The sequence below is a fragment of the Caloenas nicobarica genome, chromosome 26, assembly GCF_036013445.1.
Source record: "Caloenas nicobarica isolate bCalNic1 chromosome 26, bCalNic1.hap1, whole genome shotgun sequence".
Classification (NCBI taxonomy): Eukaryota; Metazoa; Chordata; class Aves; order Columbiformes; family Columbidae; genus Caloenas; species Caloenas nicobarica.
In genome coordinates, this window is record NC_088270.1 from 3,204,792 (window position 1) to 3,223,029 (window position 18,238).

Sequence of the window (18,238 nt, forward strand, 5' to 3'; positions counted from 1 at the left end):
TTCCAGCGTTAGGAGACAAGTGCGACCCAGGTATAGATTGGTGCAGAAAAGCAGAGAGATGAGAACGGCACCACCCACCGCAGCAGAGGACGAGGCTTTAGATACTGGCACAGTTAGTGGTTTATTTTCGAGAGCACCTTAGATTGCAAGGCTTCCCAACCGAGGGCCTGTGCCACAAACAGTGAGCTCCGCGTGCTTCCAAATCCTTGTCGCTCCCAGGTTTATCTGCCTGTGCAAACACCCAGCACAGTAAAAATGGTATTTATGGAGCAGTTCAGCTGAGCAGCAACCTGTTGTGACAATGTCAACCAGGTCAAGAGAGATCAGGGGGAAGGTGAGGGATGGAGCACCAACAATACGCTTCCTAAAGTCCTTGTTTGCCATGGAAGGTCCTGGGCAGTAAGAAGAATTAATATACAATGAAAAAATTCTAGCAGGCTTGTTCTACGCATTTCCTAATCTGGTTACCAGGACGATCTGTTCTTTAAGCTAAATATATCATATGCCAGCACCACAGATATTTTGGGGGAATTCTGCATGGTTGGAGAAGTGACTGAAATTCAAGTAGGGCTATAATCATCCTTGAAGGCCCTTTGCTGGAATGGTGACTTGAGTTTTCTGACTTTTTAACAAAGATCACACCTGATAATTACATGCATGTTTAACCTCCCTCTCCCCTTTGAATCCCAAGCCCTAAATATACATCTAGATATATGCATATACACACGTATCTACTACCACCAGAATGAAATGGCAGGACCATGAGCAGGTGCTACATTTGAACACAAACCTTTTTGTGAGAATCTCAGCACCACACACGTCTCCTGTTCCAAAAATCAATCACCCTCCCTCATTCCTCCCTCCCTTTGCTCTCTCAAATAACAGGTAGTTCCAGGAAACCAAGCGCTAAATGCTGGAAATGTGGACGCATCAACAAATGAGGCCCTAGAATATTTTATCCCCATAGCAGCTAAAGGAAATTTTTCAAGTCATTCCTGAGCATCTCTAAGCTGGTTTGAAAGGTTTATTGCATCTCTTAGCGCTCATCAACTGGTTAATTCTTTGCCATTAAGAGGAAGGAGAAGTTTTACGATTTTCATTCTGAAGAATGTTTTGATTCACCGTGAAGTCAGGCACATTTCCTTTCCTATCATCTTGGTTTTATTTTTTCCTTTTTAATCGTCTGTAATATTCCTTCCCTGGGTTTGGGGAGGTTTGCCTTTTAAAAAAATTTTATTTTCTTAGTATGTTACTGGAATCAGAATTATTTGCTCAGAGGTCTCCCATCAAGCTGCCCCCAAGCAGCGTCATTTCTCCCAGTATTGCGGCACTAAGGTGAACTGGTGCACAAGCCGGACCCTTGGCTGGTTAATGGGCCATTGCAGCTGAAATGCGGCTGCTCAGCTGAATTCAGAGCAAACAAACGCGGAAAACTAAACCCGCAGCCCAGCGGGAACAAGGAAAATGAAATAAACTGTCCTGAGTGCCGCTCTGAACCACTTAAATAAAGTTAATAACCACGACTTGCAAGTATAGGTAATGGTACTTAGGAAGCATATGAAATAAAAACCAAGCAAAGGAATATAAGAAAGTTAGGGGCTGTGTTTTGAGCCACAAGAATGTAAATTTAAACAATCAGCAGAAAGATGAAGTTGAGGTGAAGCTCAATGGTCCGGGCTGCCTTTGCAAAGGGGGGGAAGGATGGGGACATGCACCCCAAGAACACCCAGTGCCACACAAAAAGTGGGAAATTAGACAAATATCTCCCTTGCCATATGTGTGGTTAATATGTAAAAACCCAATGATGAATATCCTTGCCCAAAGAAATACAGTTGCTTCTACCCCAATCCCTCTTCCTATTTTTAGCTCAATTTTACAAAGGATTGTCCAAGTGTTTTCTAAAACAACAGTAAAAAAGCTGTGATAATTAGGACTGTAACTTTTTCTAGGAACCTTATTTTAAACTCCTCATTTGTCCATCCACAAAAAAACCCCCTCTAACCTTAAAACATTGTCTTCTAAGGACTTTGTCTCACTCCTAAATCTGTGTCCTCACATTTGAATCACCAGGAGTAAGAGGGAAGACCAACTAAAGACCAAATTTCCTCCAAGATGTTATCTTCTTGAGCCCCAAGAAGTCCCCACATTAAAATTCTTTCTGCTGTTGCTGAGTTAAGTCTGAGCCAGCTACCACAAGCTGCACTATTTCCTGGTAACACGCAAGGTTTTTATTTAAAGTGTGACTTTTGCACTTGGGAAAGTGCAATAATGGAACCGGGGGCCATAAACGATGAGTCAGAGCCAAGAGCAGATCCCACCAGCGCCCATTTGTGGAATCGGCCTCTGGCACCGGACTCTGCTTCTTAAAACCGGACTTCTTTTTTATGGCAGCTTATCCAGGAACTGTGTAAAAACCAAGTGTAAAGTTCGAGCCTGAGGAACGTAAATCCCGCTGTGTTGCATCAGGCTAGGGAGGCAGATAACCACGTTTGAGATCGGTGACGTTCTCCATGTTGCGGGTATGTCTGTGCCAGGACATCTGTGCACCTGAGGTCTGCACGTGGGTCCTTACTGCACCTGTATCAGAGACTGGGGGCTCGCTTTTTTAATACAAAAAATCCACAAACAGAATAAAGATGCTACTAATACATTCATATTTGTCAGTGTCCTCGTGTTTAGACCAATTGCACTTACTAAGTTAGGAGGGGAACAAGTATCCACCTGGTTACGAGTGGAGGGATGAGAGCACAAGCAATTCTTGCACGGACCACAACATTTTTTCCTCCTGTTTGTTCCCCTACAGCTGTAGCGTTTCAAAATGCAAATTAATTTTCAACTCCCTGCTGTCCTCCGGGTCACTCAGGCATAAAGAATTTCGCTTCTCACAGCTGCAGGCCGGGAAAAAAACAAAAGGGGAGACAGAAATTGTCTCTTTTCTTAACTGCAAACGCTTGTATTCCCTTTCTGCAAGTACTTCCCCCAAACAAGTAATTCTCCACGGGGACCCCATGTCCCTCTTTGTCACGCTGACCCTGTCCCCAATAATCTGGAGTTCCAGCAATTCAGAGGGCAGATGGTGAAGCAATAACAGTGCCTGTTATGTTTGGAAATTTGCCCAAAATAGCTCCAAACTATTGGCCTTTAAAAGCATCAACTTGAGCTTGTGTAGCAGAGAAAGCATCTGCAGGACGTGGAATATTCTCTGCTCATCTGCAATTTGGGTCAACTATCGCATTTCTGTCCAGGCTGTTGGATCCAGCTTTCACGTTACGCCGTTTGTGCGTGCACAGGCAGATACTAACAGATCAGGAGAAATATTTAGGCACCTAAAACACACAGGTTTTTCACAATTTGCAGAAGTGCACCAGGGAACTCAGTTTGGTTTCCAAAACAGCTGACACATTTAGATTTGTGAAATTATGCAAACCCAGCAAGGAACAAAATACATATCTATGTATATATAGAGAGAGAGGGGATACATACCACTAAGTTTACTTATTTCCTGCAGACATCCACAAGGCTACTCTGGATCTAACACGCCAACCTGTGTTAATACTTGAATAAATAATGTTTGTATCACGCTTTTAATCCTCCAAGTACTTCACAAGTACTAGAAACCCACCCTGGGGGCGGGTACGGACTCTGAGTTTGATTTTACAGGCGTGGAGATGGAAGGGGAGATATCAAATCAGTTCCCTGAGGCCATGAAAGGCGCGTGGGTTTGCGCTCACGAGGACCTGGATCCCAGCTCGGTGCCTGGAACTTTGACTCCAGCGTAGGTCACTCATTGCCCAAGTCCTTTGGAGATGGATTTCGATTAAAAAAATTACTATAAATTGTGAAATACTGAAAGGTAACTGGTTTTGGCATGTCTGAGGCTGACTCGCTTGAATACATTGGCAGCCTCCTGATAAAAGATGATAAGAAGCAGAGATGGTAGTTTATAATAATTAAAAAATGAGGTACAGATCCGTCACTATGGGAAACTTGTCAATTAAAAAACTAGTACTATTTCTAAATCCATCCTTTCCAATTCTGGAAGCTGATGATATATCAATGCAACGAATGCATACAGAGGTACAAAAAAATACCATTTCTTTTAGCCTCTGTTAACAGAGCTGGCTGGATTGTGTGGATAAGCTCAGCAATGAACACCTGAAACACCGTTTTAGGGTACGGCGGGGTCAGTCTGTGCCCCACGCCAGTCGCCAAGAGAAAAATGATCATCTTTACCAGGTAAGACAGAAAAAGAACCACCAGTATTTTATACCCCAGCCTCTGCAGTCCGAGCAAGTCCAGCACATTATTCCCAGCAGCATTTCAATGTAAATGCCGTGTTCAACCTGCTCCCACACCAAACAAACACATCTTCTGCAAGCACAAGTCTTTCTAATTGGGGCCAAGCTAATTTTAAGTTCTATTTGGTTTCCTTTGAAAGAAAAGAATTAAGGGGAAAAGAGCCTCTCTACCTACAAAGGGAAGGAGGTCTCTTCACGAGGCTGAATTTGCTGCATCTCCCAGCTCCATAAAACAAACTAACGGGGCAGGCGCCAACAGCACCAAACCAACTGGGAACATCTCTCAGGGCGAAGCAGCAGCAGCTACTCCCCTCTATGCTTGGGCTGCTTCCAAACGACGCTTCAGGGGCAGGGGAAGCTTTCCAAACCCGGACACAGCCAACAAATGAAAAACACACTAAAATTAAATGGAAACGGGGCTCTTAAGGCAGGTTCCACTGGGCGTCTAGAGCTGACTGGAGAAATGTTGTGCCAACCAACACACCTGAAGGGAGCATCACTACAACCTTTGTGAGATTTAGACCCAACAGAGAAGTCAAAAATCCCATTCCTATTTTCCAAAGCAGCTTGGAGCACAGATGATGTTGAAAAAATAATCCTGTGATCTGCCCGTGACTCAGATCCTCACCTAAGGAACCAGACAATGGTGTTTCCTTCCCCTCAGTGATGTCTTGTCTGCAAGGACCCTTGGGAAGGGAGCTGGAACTCCAACCACAGAAGGGCCCCATCACCGTTTGGAGAACTCAAAGTGACAGGACGCTACAAACTGAATTAAGAAAGACACAAGCAAACCCCAAACCCTGGCCGTCTCCAGCCGCCAGCCCAATAATCCCTGCAATCCCCGCCACGAATCACCAGGCACACAGGAAGATTTTAAGGTGCAGGACTCATCCCTATTTCTGGTTTGGTAAATATTTGTTAAAATCCTGACCTCCCTCCCTATACCTGCTGATAGTGTTACCTCTCGGATACGTACACATCAATTAAAAAAATGACAAAGTGCAGCTTCGCCCCAAATGACAAGGCAGTAGCAACACCAGCCTGCTTGCTCCACTCAGCCCATCCCACCCAGTCACCCTCCCCTACGGAGAAATTCCATAAACACACGTATCATACCCTGAAGTTCGGTGGCTGCAAGTTCTGTCACGCCAGCCTGAGCAGAACCTTTCAGAAGAGAGAGGACTCAGCACAAGACTAGTCTCAAAAACTCAGAAAAAACAAATGCTTTGCTACCTCACAACTCGGCCCACGCTGAACGTAAAGCGCGTGTAAAGCTCTGCAGGATGGTTTTGCCTGGGCTCCTGCTCCGTAACAGTAAACAGGTCACATTTCTGTATCGCTTTCCTCCTGTACATCTCACGCCAATTTATTTTCCTTTTGACAACACAACGGAGGCAGAAGGGGAGCGATTACTTGCTGAGCCCACAGAAAGACGACACGCTGCAGTAGGTAAAACATCTCCTCTGCCTTTGGAAATTCCCTCTTGAGAACACGGACACACCGCAGCAAACGCTCTTCTCCTGCCTAAGCAATCCGAGCCAGCTGCCTCAAGAGTGGTTAGCGCAAAAATGTTACACATCTTTCAGGTTTTGTCCCTCCTTATCCCTTTATTCTCTCGGTCTGCTCCTCTCTCACCATTTCCTTTCTAAAATGCAAAGTTTCAGATGCTCATGACTGCAAAATCAGGACTGCTTGTGTTATTTCACAGCGAGTTCTTGAGAATTTAAGCACTGTCAGCTTCCCAAAGCTGATAATAAATCAAATTCTTACCATAAGTCCAGTTTGGTTCAATATTGCATTTTTGAGGTGCACGTGAATGCCTTGCCACTCATTTTAAACACTGTGGACAGTGCCATTTTCTCCTCCAGTGCTGCTAAATATTTTTGGGTATTGGACAGCAACACATCAAAACTATAATTAACTTACACAAATCTATTAACGTATTAGCCTGCCTTTCATTCTTCTCAACTGGGATGTGTTAGGGGTGTAATGCCAAAGTGTTACCATGCACAGACTTCTGAAAAAGTACTCTGTGCTCCTATAAAAATACTTGTTTATGTTCTGGTTATGAGGTGAAGGCGCAGAACTGCATCTTTGCTCAATTTAATTCAATTTAGGGTCTCCTGTGGTATCTCAGTCCCCTTTCAGCACATCAACACTGCAGTTGGCTCCAAGACTGAGCAACATTAATGCTCCAGAATGAGGGAATTTAAAATGCTGTGCATGCACGGAGCTTGATCCACAGGAACCCAGAACCGTCTCTGCAAAACCCATCCCGGGCATTACGTCACTTGGAATACAGATCAGAGCTGAATCACAGCGAAAAAAAACCAACCCTGCTGCGTGAAACGGAGACATGTCCCTGTTAGCAACATTCAAATTGGATCTGCTTTGCTCCAGGGAGTTGGGAAAGAGTTATTAACGCGAGGGTGAAAAGCAACTGGTAAGTTCTCAGGTGAAGAGACCTCATTAGCACAGCTCGGTCACAGACACTCGGGGCACGGGATGGGAGAAAAAGACGTGAGCTCCTCCAGACCGTCAAACAGGAGCCCTTGGTGGAGTTAGAACAGTTTAGTTCAGCTCAGGACGGGTCTTTTATTGCTAAATAAAATGTGTGCCCCTTAAAGCCAGGGGAAGAAGTCAGTGCAGAGGGCAGGGAAAAGCTGGAATGGTTGCTGACCTGTGCCTAACTAAACCTAACTATCCCCGAACGGCTGGGGATAAAGGAGAATTCTCTCCTTCCCGTTAACGAGCTCGCTCTGCTGGCATGTCTCCTGCCCTCCAAGGCTGCTCCCACAGCACGAAGATCCAACCAGCTCTACAGCTACTCAGTGGTGTAAATAATCTGCTCATGATGCAGTTTTTATATGGGTTACTGTCCATTTCTGTCCCCAAACCATCCGGTTTCTGGCTCACGCATGCTTTTCAAGCCCCAGCATTAAAGATCTCCACTGGTTCCAGTTAACACCCCAACGAGCCCTGCCACACTCCTGATTCCATAAGAACAAGCTCGTATTATTCACCGACTGGTAGTAAACCCCTTTATGTCAGACAAGGGAGTGCATGTTGCTGTTACCAGCTGAATCAGGTGGAAAAAGTGCAAAACCAGCTCCTCAGCCTTTACCAGCCCTTTTCCAAAAGGCGCTCAGAGGAACGAGGAGTCTGAAGTACCACTGGAAACAAATTTAACAGAGAAACCCCTTTGCTACCCCACGTGTTTCGAAGACTTCAAGATGTTGAGGACTCATCTGCAGTAGGTCCATCTTCAGCACCTTCGGTGCTCCCACATCGAACCGTGATGCTCCTTATTAGCATCAGCCTCAATTTATCTCTCAGCCATCAATTTTTATCACACGTTTCTCTGCTGGTAACCAACTAGCCCCTTGTTAGAGATGATCACCCCGAAATAAAGATTCCCAAGCGAGGCAGAACTCAGGAATGGATCGTTTCTTACCGTCATGTCCAGAGTTGAGAAGATGCTCTCCCAGGTCACAGCCGAACACCCTTTCCTTCAGGATTCCCCGCTGTTTCAGTTTCTGTTTTGTGGGGCGCGACTTCATGAATGTACGAAGGAAGGTGATGAGCTTACCGTGTTTTTTTGACACTGCACAACAAAACGAAAAAAAACAAAAAACCAAACACTTCATTTTAGATTTGACTCAGTCGGGCAAGGCCAAGAATAACATATTCTACAGAGCACATACGAACTGTAGTAACGTCAATATCCATTACTACAGAAACAGATTTTGTTTGTCCAATACTAAACAGAGACTTGGCTTTTGTTCTAATCCTTGGCTAGTGCCGAAACAACAGGAGACAGCTGTAAAAGAAGAATTTAACACAAAGACACATTGCTCTGCAAAGCAGCTTCAGGTGGGAGTGTTCTAAAGCTCTGTCACGACATATGGATGGTGGGCAGCACCTGAGCGCTCCAGTTCTCATCTCTGGCAAAACCAACAAGGCTGAACCGACAAAACCAGTGATCGCGTGTATGTCGACAAACACGGTATATAATGCACAGCATAAATGCTTTGTTCCTGGCTCTCGTTCTAAGAGTCGTAGGCGCCTCCAGAACAAACAGATGACTAATAATATCTGAACGTAGGGCACGTTTAGCTCTAAGTGCTGCGACTGCCCTCCCGGCACACCAGCAATTTCCACGAACCTGTCTCTATCTGTGCAGGTACAGCCCGTCCCAGGGCGTTATTAGCTCCCCGAGCCTTCTCAAGTCTTTGTTTAGACTCGAGTCTTTGGTTTATTTAATAGAAAACTACAGCAGGGGATTTGAAGAGATGCAGTTTATCCCCTGCAGAATAAATACAAGTCCACGAAGGGATGAGAACATGGCTCAGGAGCCATCCCTGCAAACCTGCTCCATTTCCAATGCCGCATGGGCTCTGTGTTATTTATACTGGTGAAATCGGTCACTCTGCTAAAACCATCCAGGGCAGAAGTGGGTGACACAAATAAATTCAAACGGGGAGGAAAGGCTGAGCTCAGCTTTGAATGGGACGCAGAACAAAGCCCTTGCAAGTCAACGTCTCTTCCTGAGGCCCCTCTGAAAGCGAGAGGCCTCCCCAACAAAAGTGCCATTGTGGACGTGATTTAAAAGCAGTTGAACTCTCTGGAAAAGAACAAATCGGTGGGTATAAAAGGCTGCGAAGCCTTTACAGCTCCAGGAAGTCGTAAAAGCTCCTGCAGCCCCGCAAGGCAACACCGGCAATCGCTGCCCTGCTCCCGCCTCGCATCCTGCAAAGACAACCTTATATTTCACCTGCATTAAAATCCTAAATACTGTCATCAAATTTCAGCACAGCAACGCTATTTCGAACAAAATGGAAAGCTACGAAGATCCCCAGTGACAAAGGTGCATCTCTTCAGTGTCACTGTAACACGTCCAACCTGAAATTCTGCGAGCGGCTTTGGAAGTTGGGACTCGGCAAAAGCGAGATTTGTGCTGTAACGCTTCATACTGGCAGACGGGGGATTCTTCAACCAGACAACTTGAAAAACCTTGTCCCAAGGTTATGCTGTTCACAATGTTTTAATCTCTTTAAACAGCTGGGTATTTTACCAGGTATTAATGCAGTCCCTCCATTTACAATTAACCTGATGCCAATGACTTCAGCATATTTTTCTGTATTCGTCCCTTTCAGCACCGTGACGGCAGCCAGGTACATCCAAATACCTGAAATCCTCAAATCTCCAACAAAACCCATTCTTAACAATCAAACCCAAATCATTTAACAAAAGGCAGGAGCATCAGGCATGACAAAGTGCAGCTATGGGGGCTTTAATTAAAGGACTGTTTTCAGTTTGCTGGGAGTTTTTTAATTACACACAATAAATGAACAGATTGTGCTGACATGCCAAACAAAGTTAGGGGAGATTTTGGTTGTATCCATCATCACAGTGAAGTAACAGCTCATTTATCATCTCCTATCAGTCCTGCTTGAGAATAAATGGAGACAGAGTCTCATTCCGACTCGTGTGGAATTTCAAAGGGTTTGCACCCTCGGGCTCCCATGCTAAACCTGAGACAGATGCTTCTACAACAGTCAAATAAATGGACAAATAAAGCAATTACCAATACATGTGTATACATTTGAATCATTTCACAGACTCTGTATACAGTCCTTTATGATGTATCTTGCTTGACTTAATGAAAAATGAGTCCATCACATAATGGACTTAAAATGGAGAAAAATGCACCTGATTCCATTATTGCAGAAACTCTACTCGTGCTGGTGACCAGGTCAGCGAGTGACTTCTGGGTGCCACCTCAGGTATCAAAACCAGTAAAAGGTGCAACAGATATACTTGCATGATGTACTCTGCTTGGTATTGATACTTGTTTTTATGAATAACCAGAAAGGAATCCTGAGTTTTAAAAAACACAATAAATCTGCTCTGCCTTTAAAGCCACTCAGTACAGGTTAAAATAATTGTCTTGTTTTCTGCATCGTTAAGTCCACTCCTACAAACCCTCCCATAGTGAACCAGAGCACCAGTCCCAGACACCATCAGGGCAAAGCCAGTTAAAGAACCAGAAATTCACTTATTGGCGGCCGGTGAAACATTTGCACGGTTCCTCGGTTAAACATGGTTTCCCGCACGGCTCTTCTCCGAATCGCTGCCTACTCTGTACGAAGAGTTTCTCAGCCTAAACCGACCTCAGAGTTTTATACCTACGCAAGAATGATTCACTGATGGGGAAGCAAAGAGAACGGTGAGAAAATCTAAGCAGTCGTCTCTTTGCTGACAGGTTAGAGAAAAGAACAAAAAAGCAAGTGGGTGTCCGATAAGGCTAAGTTGTCCTCACCAGCTCAGGAGGCTGGACCATGCGCTGTCTTTCCACCAACAGCAATAAAAAAGTGATATGTTTTCCATCCTGCTTCCAAGTCTTCCGGCATCATTTGACCCCCAAACCAGCAATGCGCCCCATGAGAAACTTAATTTCTGAGGCTTTTTGGTTTAGATGAAGCAGCACCGGCCTCACCAATGCCAAGGTTGCTACCAAGAATCCCGCAGAATAATGTTTTCTGCTCCGAAACCCTGGTCCCAAAGCTCTGCTGTCCCACGAGCAATAGCACGTGATGCTCTCCTGCTCCTACACCCGTTTGCTGAGCTTGAAAAACCCAGAATTAGTGAATACAAAGAAATTATGGAATCAGGGCACAGGGTTTAGACTAGAAATAAATCTAAAATTGTTGCGAACTAAGGAGGTGCGAATAAACAGATTAGCCCTTTTCTGCCTTTGTTGTCCCACCACTATCAAACAAATTGTTTACCAAGAAATGGAGGCTTTCCTAAGAGAAGCAGGGACTCATTTTCCTCAGAAAGGCAGCTTTGGATTAATATCCTGGCCTGAAAAAGCAACGACAAATTCTTCATCTAACATAGCAATAATGGCTAGGAAAAAAAAAATAAAATCAAAACCCAAACAAAAAATCCCTGAGGTTGGACTCCTGGTGAGGTTTTGCTGGCACAAATGTGTCAGCTAGGAGCGAGAAAAACGATCACACCCTTAACTGACAGAACTACAGCGGCCAAAGCCTTTGTACGGTGGGAAGGGAGGGAAGAAAAAGGAAAACTTGAACACTTGTGCCAGGGTTTATTGTGGTTTTGGGAAACTGCCATGCACTGTACCTCCTCGAGGAACATTTATCGATCAAACCATGCCGGTGTTGCCATACTTTTGCTTTTGTAGTATAACCAAGGCCCCAAATTCCCCTGACACTGATTAAAACTATTAAATAAGAATTACTTCATTAAAAGCAGGACTTGTTCACCCTCATGTCGCAGACTGGCTTTGAATCGTGGTGACTACAGGAGATGCCTTCTAATAAATGTGTCCCCTAAATCATTTTGTGCATGCGTTTTCTTTCCCTTTTCAGTAAGAAAAACCCCACAATGCAAATGCTCTGCGAACAAAATACAACATGGTCAACCCTGCAGCCCTGGACAGCATCTCCCATCGTTCACACCATCTCCCAGCTTACTCTGCCTCTTTTCAAAGACCAGGGCAAACAAACAGCAGAAAACCAAACATTAACAGGTTTCAAATCCTGCACATTTACGTGCGCAAAGCAGGTAAGCGCTTGCTCGGCGGATGTCCAGGTGACCCAGCAGTGGATTTTGAAGGGGATAATGGCAACTTCTTACAGAACATCCTCACAAACCCACCGCAAGCTTATTAGACTTTGCCAAGGGAAAACAAACCGGCGCTAAACAAATACAGCACACCTGCTTTATCTCCTGTTGCTATCTCTAATATTTGAGGTTTGAACTCACGCTCAGACAAATTCCCCTTTGCAGGATTATTGTCAGCAGGATGTTTTCTGATATGGGGTGAGGAAACTTGGACTCTAAGGGAAAATCTCAGAGGGTGGACGCTGAGCCGTGTTCCCAGCACATGGCTGGAGTTTTGTTTCTCTTCTTCGTAACAGCGATTTTCCAGGCTACAGAACCCCGCTGCGAGAGCCTGCGGCGAAGGTCAACAGCAAGAACACGTGTGGCCGCATAGTTTAAAATATATAAAAAAACCTGCAATATCCAGCCACAGAATTAAAGATGGAAAAAGGTGTGGGCATGCCGTAAAAAAAGCACAGCTAGGTATTACGAAACAAAAGCAAAATCCATCCTCTCTGAAGAGAGATTTACAGCAAGTCGAGCTAAAATTTTTCCAGGCTATTAGCCCCTCAAGATCCATTCTCCTCTAAAATTAAACTTTGCTGCGGGGAGAGAAAGAGCATCCACAGTCTCTTCTGCAGAAAGAGCAGCACCAGGAATCGGGAGGTGAGAAACTGGGTTTGGTTTTGCCACATGTTTCCTATGCTGCTGATTCTGCGAACACTCGGGAATACATTTAACTGCCTGAGTGGACCGAGTTCAACTGCTTCCCCACTCAGCATCAGTTATCTTGGCCTCTCCTCTGTAAATAATTTTAATATCCATCCCGTCATGTTTGGACAGGCCCTGTGGACCCCCCATCTTACTGGAGAGAAATTCTACAAAGCCAAGAACTGAGTCACATCTCCCCATTCTCTGTCATGTTCCTTAGCAACAAGACATTTTATTCCTTTCCTCCTGCCACAGCACATTCTATTTTGGAAGCTAATTTATACAGCCCTAAAACCTCAACCAGAATCTGGAACCACGCACCACCAAGCACCGTCCTTTAGTCCTTCAACAGGATGCTGGTTTTGAAGAAGGACCAACCAACACCACATCAAAAATGGCACTGATTTCCACACTCGTTGGTCATAAAGATTTTCAGGAAGAGATTTTGAAATTCCATGGATGTGAGAGTTTAAAAATAGCCTTCTATCTCCAATAACCTTCATTAATGTGTACTTACTGGTTTGCTCTATAAAGAAAAATAAAATAAAAATGTGTGCTTTTTGATGCTGCAGCATTTATCTTGTGCCAGGCTGACATCCCTTAAGGTTGGCCTCTGTGTTATAAGAAGTCATGAAATATGTTAAAGGTGATTAATTTCAGTGTCATTAGATTAAAAAAAAAACCAAACAAAAACTATGATGACAAGAACCAGCCAAGAATAAGCACATGCTTCCAGCTATCACAAGCACCATACACACGTAAAGCGAAGCACGTCATTAAAACTGGTAAGTGATGTTGCTGTTCTTATTTACGAAGTGTAGGACTAAGGAAGCTGCACTTACTCTTGCATCTGCCCTGGCTTCTGGAGCCATCCTTGGTGCCTGTAAGCAATAATCCCAAGTAAACTGCAGCTCTTCCTTGTGCTTGCCAAGCTCGGCCTCTGGCTCAAGCTGGAGGACCGGCTTATTTGGGTTGGCATAGGAACATCTGGCATCAGAGACTCGGCGACTCACTTGGCGCGTTTTCATTCCCCGATTATACAACAACCTCTGTTAGCTTTCGCGGCATTTGGGTCTAATTAATCCTCTCCCAGAGAGAGAAGACTGCAAATTCAAAAGCTAAAGCATATCTGACCAGCAGCATCGATTGCTTTCAACATTATTTATTTGAACACACACATCTGTAATGATATGCACAAGGATTAGCTACAGTTTGAACTGTCTGGAGAAGGTTTATTTGTGTCAATGAGGAAATGTATACAAACCCCATGAACTATTTACAATGACAATTTCCACGCTTCTTGTTGCCAAATTTGTTTCTATAATGGAATAAGAACTATAAGCACAAGGTTACCTAGATGCACAAGTACGTCACCTACCCACAGATAGCAAAGTTTGATACCAAAAAATCGGCAATACCTTCCAGAGCAAAGATATGCCTGTTTTTTTAGACTGTAAAGCCGTGAGGGAGCATTAAGATAATATGACCTGACCTCCTGAACAAACAGACCGCAGGACATCTCTGAATTAACTCCCTGCAGTACAACATACCTGCCCTGAGGGATGTGGTATATGGTTAGGAGATAGGAATCAGTCAGCTGAAGGCAAAATGAGGGAGGTTTCAAAGGTACAAGGGCTGACAAGGTCAATCTATTAATTCTATTAACATGTTTGAATTGTATCTGGGAAAAAAAAGCAGCGCTGACTAAGAGTGCCACTGCAGCAGGGATGGGCTTTGGCAGGTAAAACCTTGAGGGCTTGTAACTGGAGGTGAGGAAATAATTATAGATGGGGTTGTAGTTCAAAGGAAGCAATTTATCAGAAGCCAACACTGGAAAACGAGTGGGGGCTGAAAACAAACTGATAGAGATGAGGGCATTTAGCACACAAGGCAGCTCAGGTGACGTGACAGAGGTCACGAGGCCAGCGGTGGGACTGGGAGACGAAGGGAGCAAACTGGGAAATGCAGAGCTAGGAGAAAACTAGTGAGAAACACCTGCAATATATTTTTTTCTCCTTCATTCATACTACATTTTGCTAACCCTCTGTGTGATCTAGCAGAGTTTAGTGTAGTCCTTGAAAAAGAATGTTCTGACTCGGGTAACAGTATCACCAGTACAACCAAACCTCAGCTTTGTCTATCAGGAGATGGTGTTGAGTCTTCCACCTATTTCACTTCAGGATATCCTGATCATTTGACCCTGCACACCCGAACACACACTACACCCAAATGGCCTCCATGTAACACTGAATTTGCACTAAAAAGAAGGTGATACTGGAACTTGAATGTATCTCTAATATACAATTCCTACAGTTTGACAAGAAGCCCTATTTTATAACGACCCCAAAGGTGATGGTGTGTCCCATGAAAGGTGTCATAGGTTATCAATATATTATCTTGAACCTCACGTGGTGCAGCAGCATGAAGAACAAGCAGGTAAGAATCAACATCAATAACCAAGGAAGCATCAACATCAACCAGGTAATTGCGTGTCAGATACTCTCCGGATAGTTGCAAATAAGGGAAACGGGTGGGAACAGCCAAGAGCCAAGATGCCACCTAACCTAACCTCCCTTACTCAAAACCATCTGGATGGTTTTGCAAACCCATGCAGGGTCCTTCCTTGATCAAAAATCTTCAAACCAGTTTAAACGAAGTTGCAGCACGGCTGCCTCACCCACACCGCTCCTCCTTCTGCTGCTGATGCTGGAAGGGCTGCAGGAGATCTTCCCCAAAGTGACAGTAACCCAAGCCAACCCTGAATAACATCAAGCACTTTGGACACACGCACGCGGCCCGGAGCTTTCACCAGTCGCTCAAACACAAATCACGCTTCAGCCCAACCCTGGCATCAGCTAAAGCAGGAGAACCGGAGTGGCCACGGCAGGCGAGTTGCTCCGGTTTGGCACGGCAGCACGCTCCAGCGTGGGTGGTGGGAGGAGGCGAGGGATGGAAAATGATCCGACGTGAATCAACAAACAACAGAAGCTGAATAATTACGAGTTTGGCAGATGAAGCCCAATCCTGGAGCGAGAGGGTGTTTGCTTTGGGAAGGCACCTTTTATTCCATCGGGAGGGGACGCGAGCAATCCATGTGCAATAAGGAGGAGACTCGGGTCAAAGCACACTGCCTCCCTTTTCCTAAACCACAGGGCACAGCTGTTACTCCAATCCTCAGCATAAAGGCTCTACTGAAGTACGCGGTACTCCCAGTATGACCAGTAAGATCACTGCTGCTCTCCCAATCCCTTCTCAGAAGATGCCGATCTCCACTTTCACTAGCCAGAGGGCAGCTGTTCACAGCCCGGACCAGTTGTTTTCAAATTACAGTCACTTACTCTTCCAAGATTGATACAGTTCCAGTTCTTTTTCTATTTACAACCCTGACTTTTTAAATTCATTATACTTTTGCTACATGCACCTGCACTAAGGCCCGAGCTGATTCTGCCTTTGGAAGCAAAATTCCCACTCACCTGGAGTGGAAACAGTATTGAAGACAAGGAACATGAGCCTCATTCACGTTACAGTCACTTTATACAGCACTGGCAGGATACGATAGCCTTAAAAAGGATGAAAATTATGTCTTCCCATACGTCCTCCTCACACGGCTAAAGAAGTGTAAAAAAGCTTCCCCGAAAATGAAAATTGGGCCCAATACGTTTGGGGATTTGCAGAGAACTAAATCTGCTTTCTACGACTTAGGAATGCAGATGTTGTATTGTTTTGCCTGCTTTATTCTCTGCCTTTATCTTACCAGTCCAGAGCTTTGATTTCAAACAAGACTCTTTTATCGTGCCTGTGTGGTGCCCAGAACAAAAGAGGTGGGGGAAGAGTGGAACAGGACGGCCTCCTGTCTTCTCTGTCTTAAATAATAAGATCCTGCAGGGCGTTTAGTCCTTAAAATGGACTATAGCTTCTAGGAGGTTTTCTGAACAAATACGAACAGACGAGCCATGGCTACTTGCAAAGTGTCTACTGTGATCACAGTAACAACTCTCCCTGGGTATTTTATTTTTCAGAGCATGCTGTTCGCTGCCCTGGGGCTCCAGCAAACAAAGCACTTGCATTTTTAAATAGGAAGCCCCCTGCTCCTGAACAGCAGCGTCAATAATATTAATGCTTAGGAATGCATCCTGTGTCCTCAGAGTGCCAGGCTGGGGAGGGAGGGAAAACAAAAAATACAGTGATATGCAAAAATCTATTGAAATTCAAATTGTAGACATCCCCATCTGTCAGCTGCCTCTTTGGGAGCGAGGTAAAAATCTGAGCAGCAGCACTGATCTCACATCTCTGCAACCCCAAGGACGAGGCGGGCAGCGCCGGGAGCCTGAGAGCCCAAATTCCTTCTCCCCTGGCATTTGGGTGGGAATCCTGGCACAAAGCATCCCGGACATGAAAGAGGCTCCGGATTGCTACACAGGCATGACCCTAAACTAAATCCAATAAAACAGTTTACAAGTACAGACCTAGCGACTAGAAAGGTACAATAGAAGCCTGAAGTCAGAGATCAGCAAAAGGGAAATGGAAGTAAAATTAGTAAGGTGGGAGGGAATATGTGGTGTTAATAAGTTTTCGGTTGGCAAGAGAAGCCAATCACCAAGCCAGGCAACCTGCCCAAGGGCACAGATCCCTGAGGATTATCTCTCACAGCAGAAACAAACGGGACCACAAGCAGCAGCCGCGGTGTCAGATGAGAGAGCATCATTGGAAATCATTGAGCATTAGGTATTTTTTCATGCCTAAAAACATGATCCCAGGCTACCCCTCCACCATGCAAGTCATTTAAGAGCCTGGATGGCGTTGCTCCTGTGTACGATCAGTTCTGCCGGGGCACAATGTCCTGTCCGTGTGCAGGACGCCTCCCAGCCCAGCCTGGCACCCTTGTCCCCAGGTGGGAGACCTTAACTCCAGCACTATGCATCAAGCCGCCTCTTTCCCGATGCAACATTGCCAGCAAAGAAAAATTCTTAATTCCAAGACATTAATTCTCCAAAACCGCAAATTAAATAGCTGGCGAGTTACTAAGCAACAAGTGGGCTCAGGAACCTAAAAATACTCTGCGAGGCTTACATAAGAAAGACGCTAATGTGAGGAAGAGGAAGATAAAAAAAAATAAAAGAGAAGACAGAAGCGAGAAGAGAGCTCTCTTACCTTGCTCGCCTCCTCGGCAGCCAGGGGAGCTCTGCGCTGGGTCCCGGCCCGCAGCCCGGGGGTCTCAGCTCAGCCCGGAGCGCGAACCGGGAGCTGCGGGGGGAACTCGCCGCCTCTGCGGCTCCTGCCAGGCCCCTCCCCGGCCAGCCCGGCCCGGCCCCGCCGGCTCCACCTCCCGCAGGTGCCTCCTTCCCCCCCCCGGAGCCCCGGGTGCCAGCGGCCGGGGCGGCTCCGCTTCCCGACTGCCGCTCGGCGCAGCCCGGAGCGCGGTGGGGCTGGGGGTCCCGCAGCCCGGACCGCTGTGCGGCTGGGGGTCCCGCAGCCCGGAGCGCGGTGGGGCTGGGGGTCCCGCAGCCCGGAGCGCTGTGCGGCTGGGGGTCCCGCAGCCCGGAGCGCGGTGGGGCTGGGGGTCCCGCAGCCCGGAGCGCTGTGCGGCTGGGGGTCCC

General features: G+C 45.8%; 1 protein-coding gene across 1 annotated transcript in view; it reads right to left on the bottom strand.

Annotated features, from left to right (window-relative positions):
• The window catches only part of ARHGAP32 (Rho GTPase activating protein 32), a 179,357-nt gene that overhangs the window by 16,716 nt on the left and 144,403 nt on the right, over nucleotides 1–18,238 (bottom strand). The window contains exon 12 of the mRNA XM_065652158.1: nucleotides 7,753–7,902. Within this exon, the coding sequence (XP_065508230.1) occupies nucleotides 7,753–7,902 (150 nt within the window). The remainder of the gene's footprint in view (nucleotides 1–7,752; nucleotides 7,903–18,238) is intronic.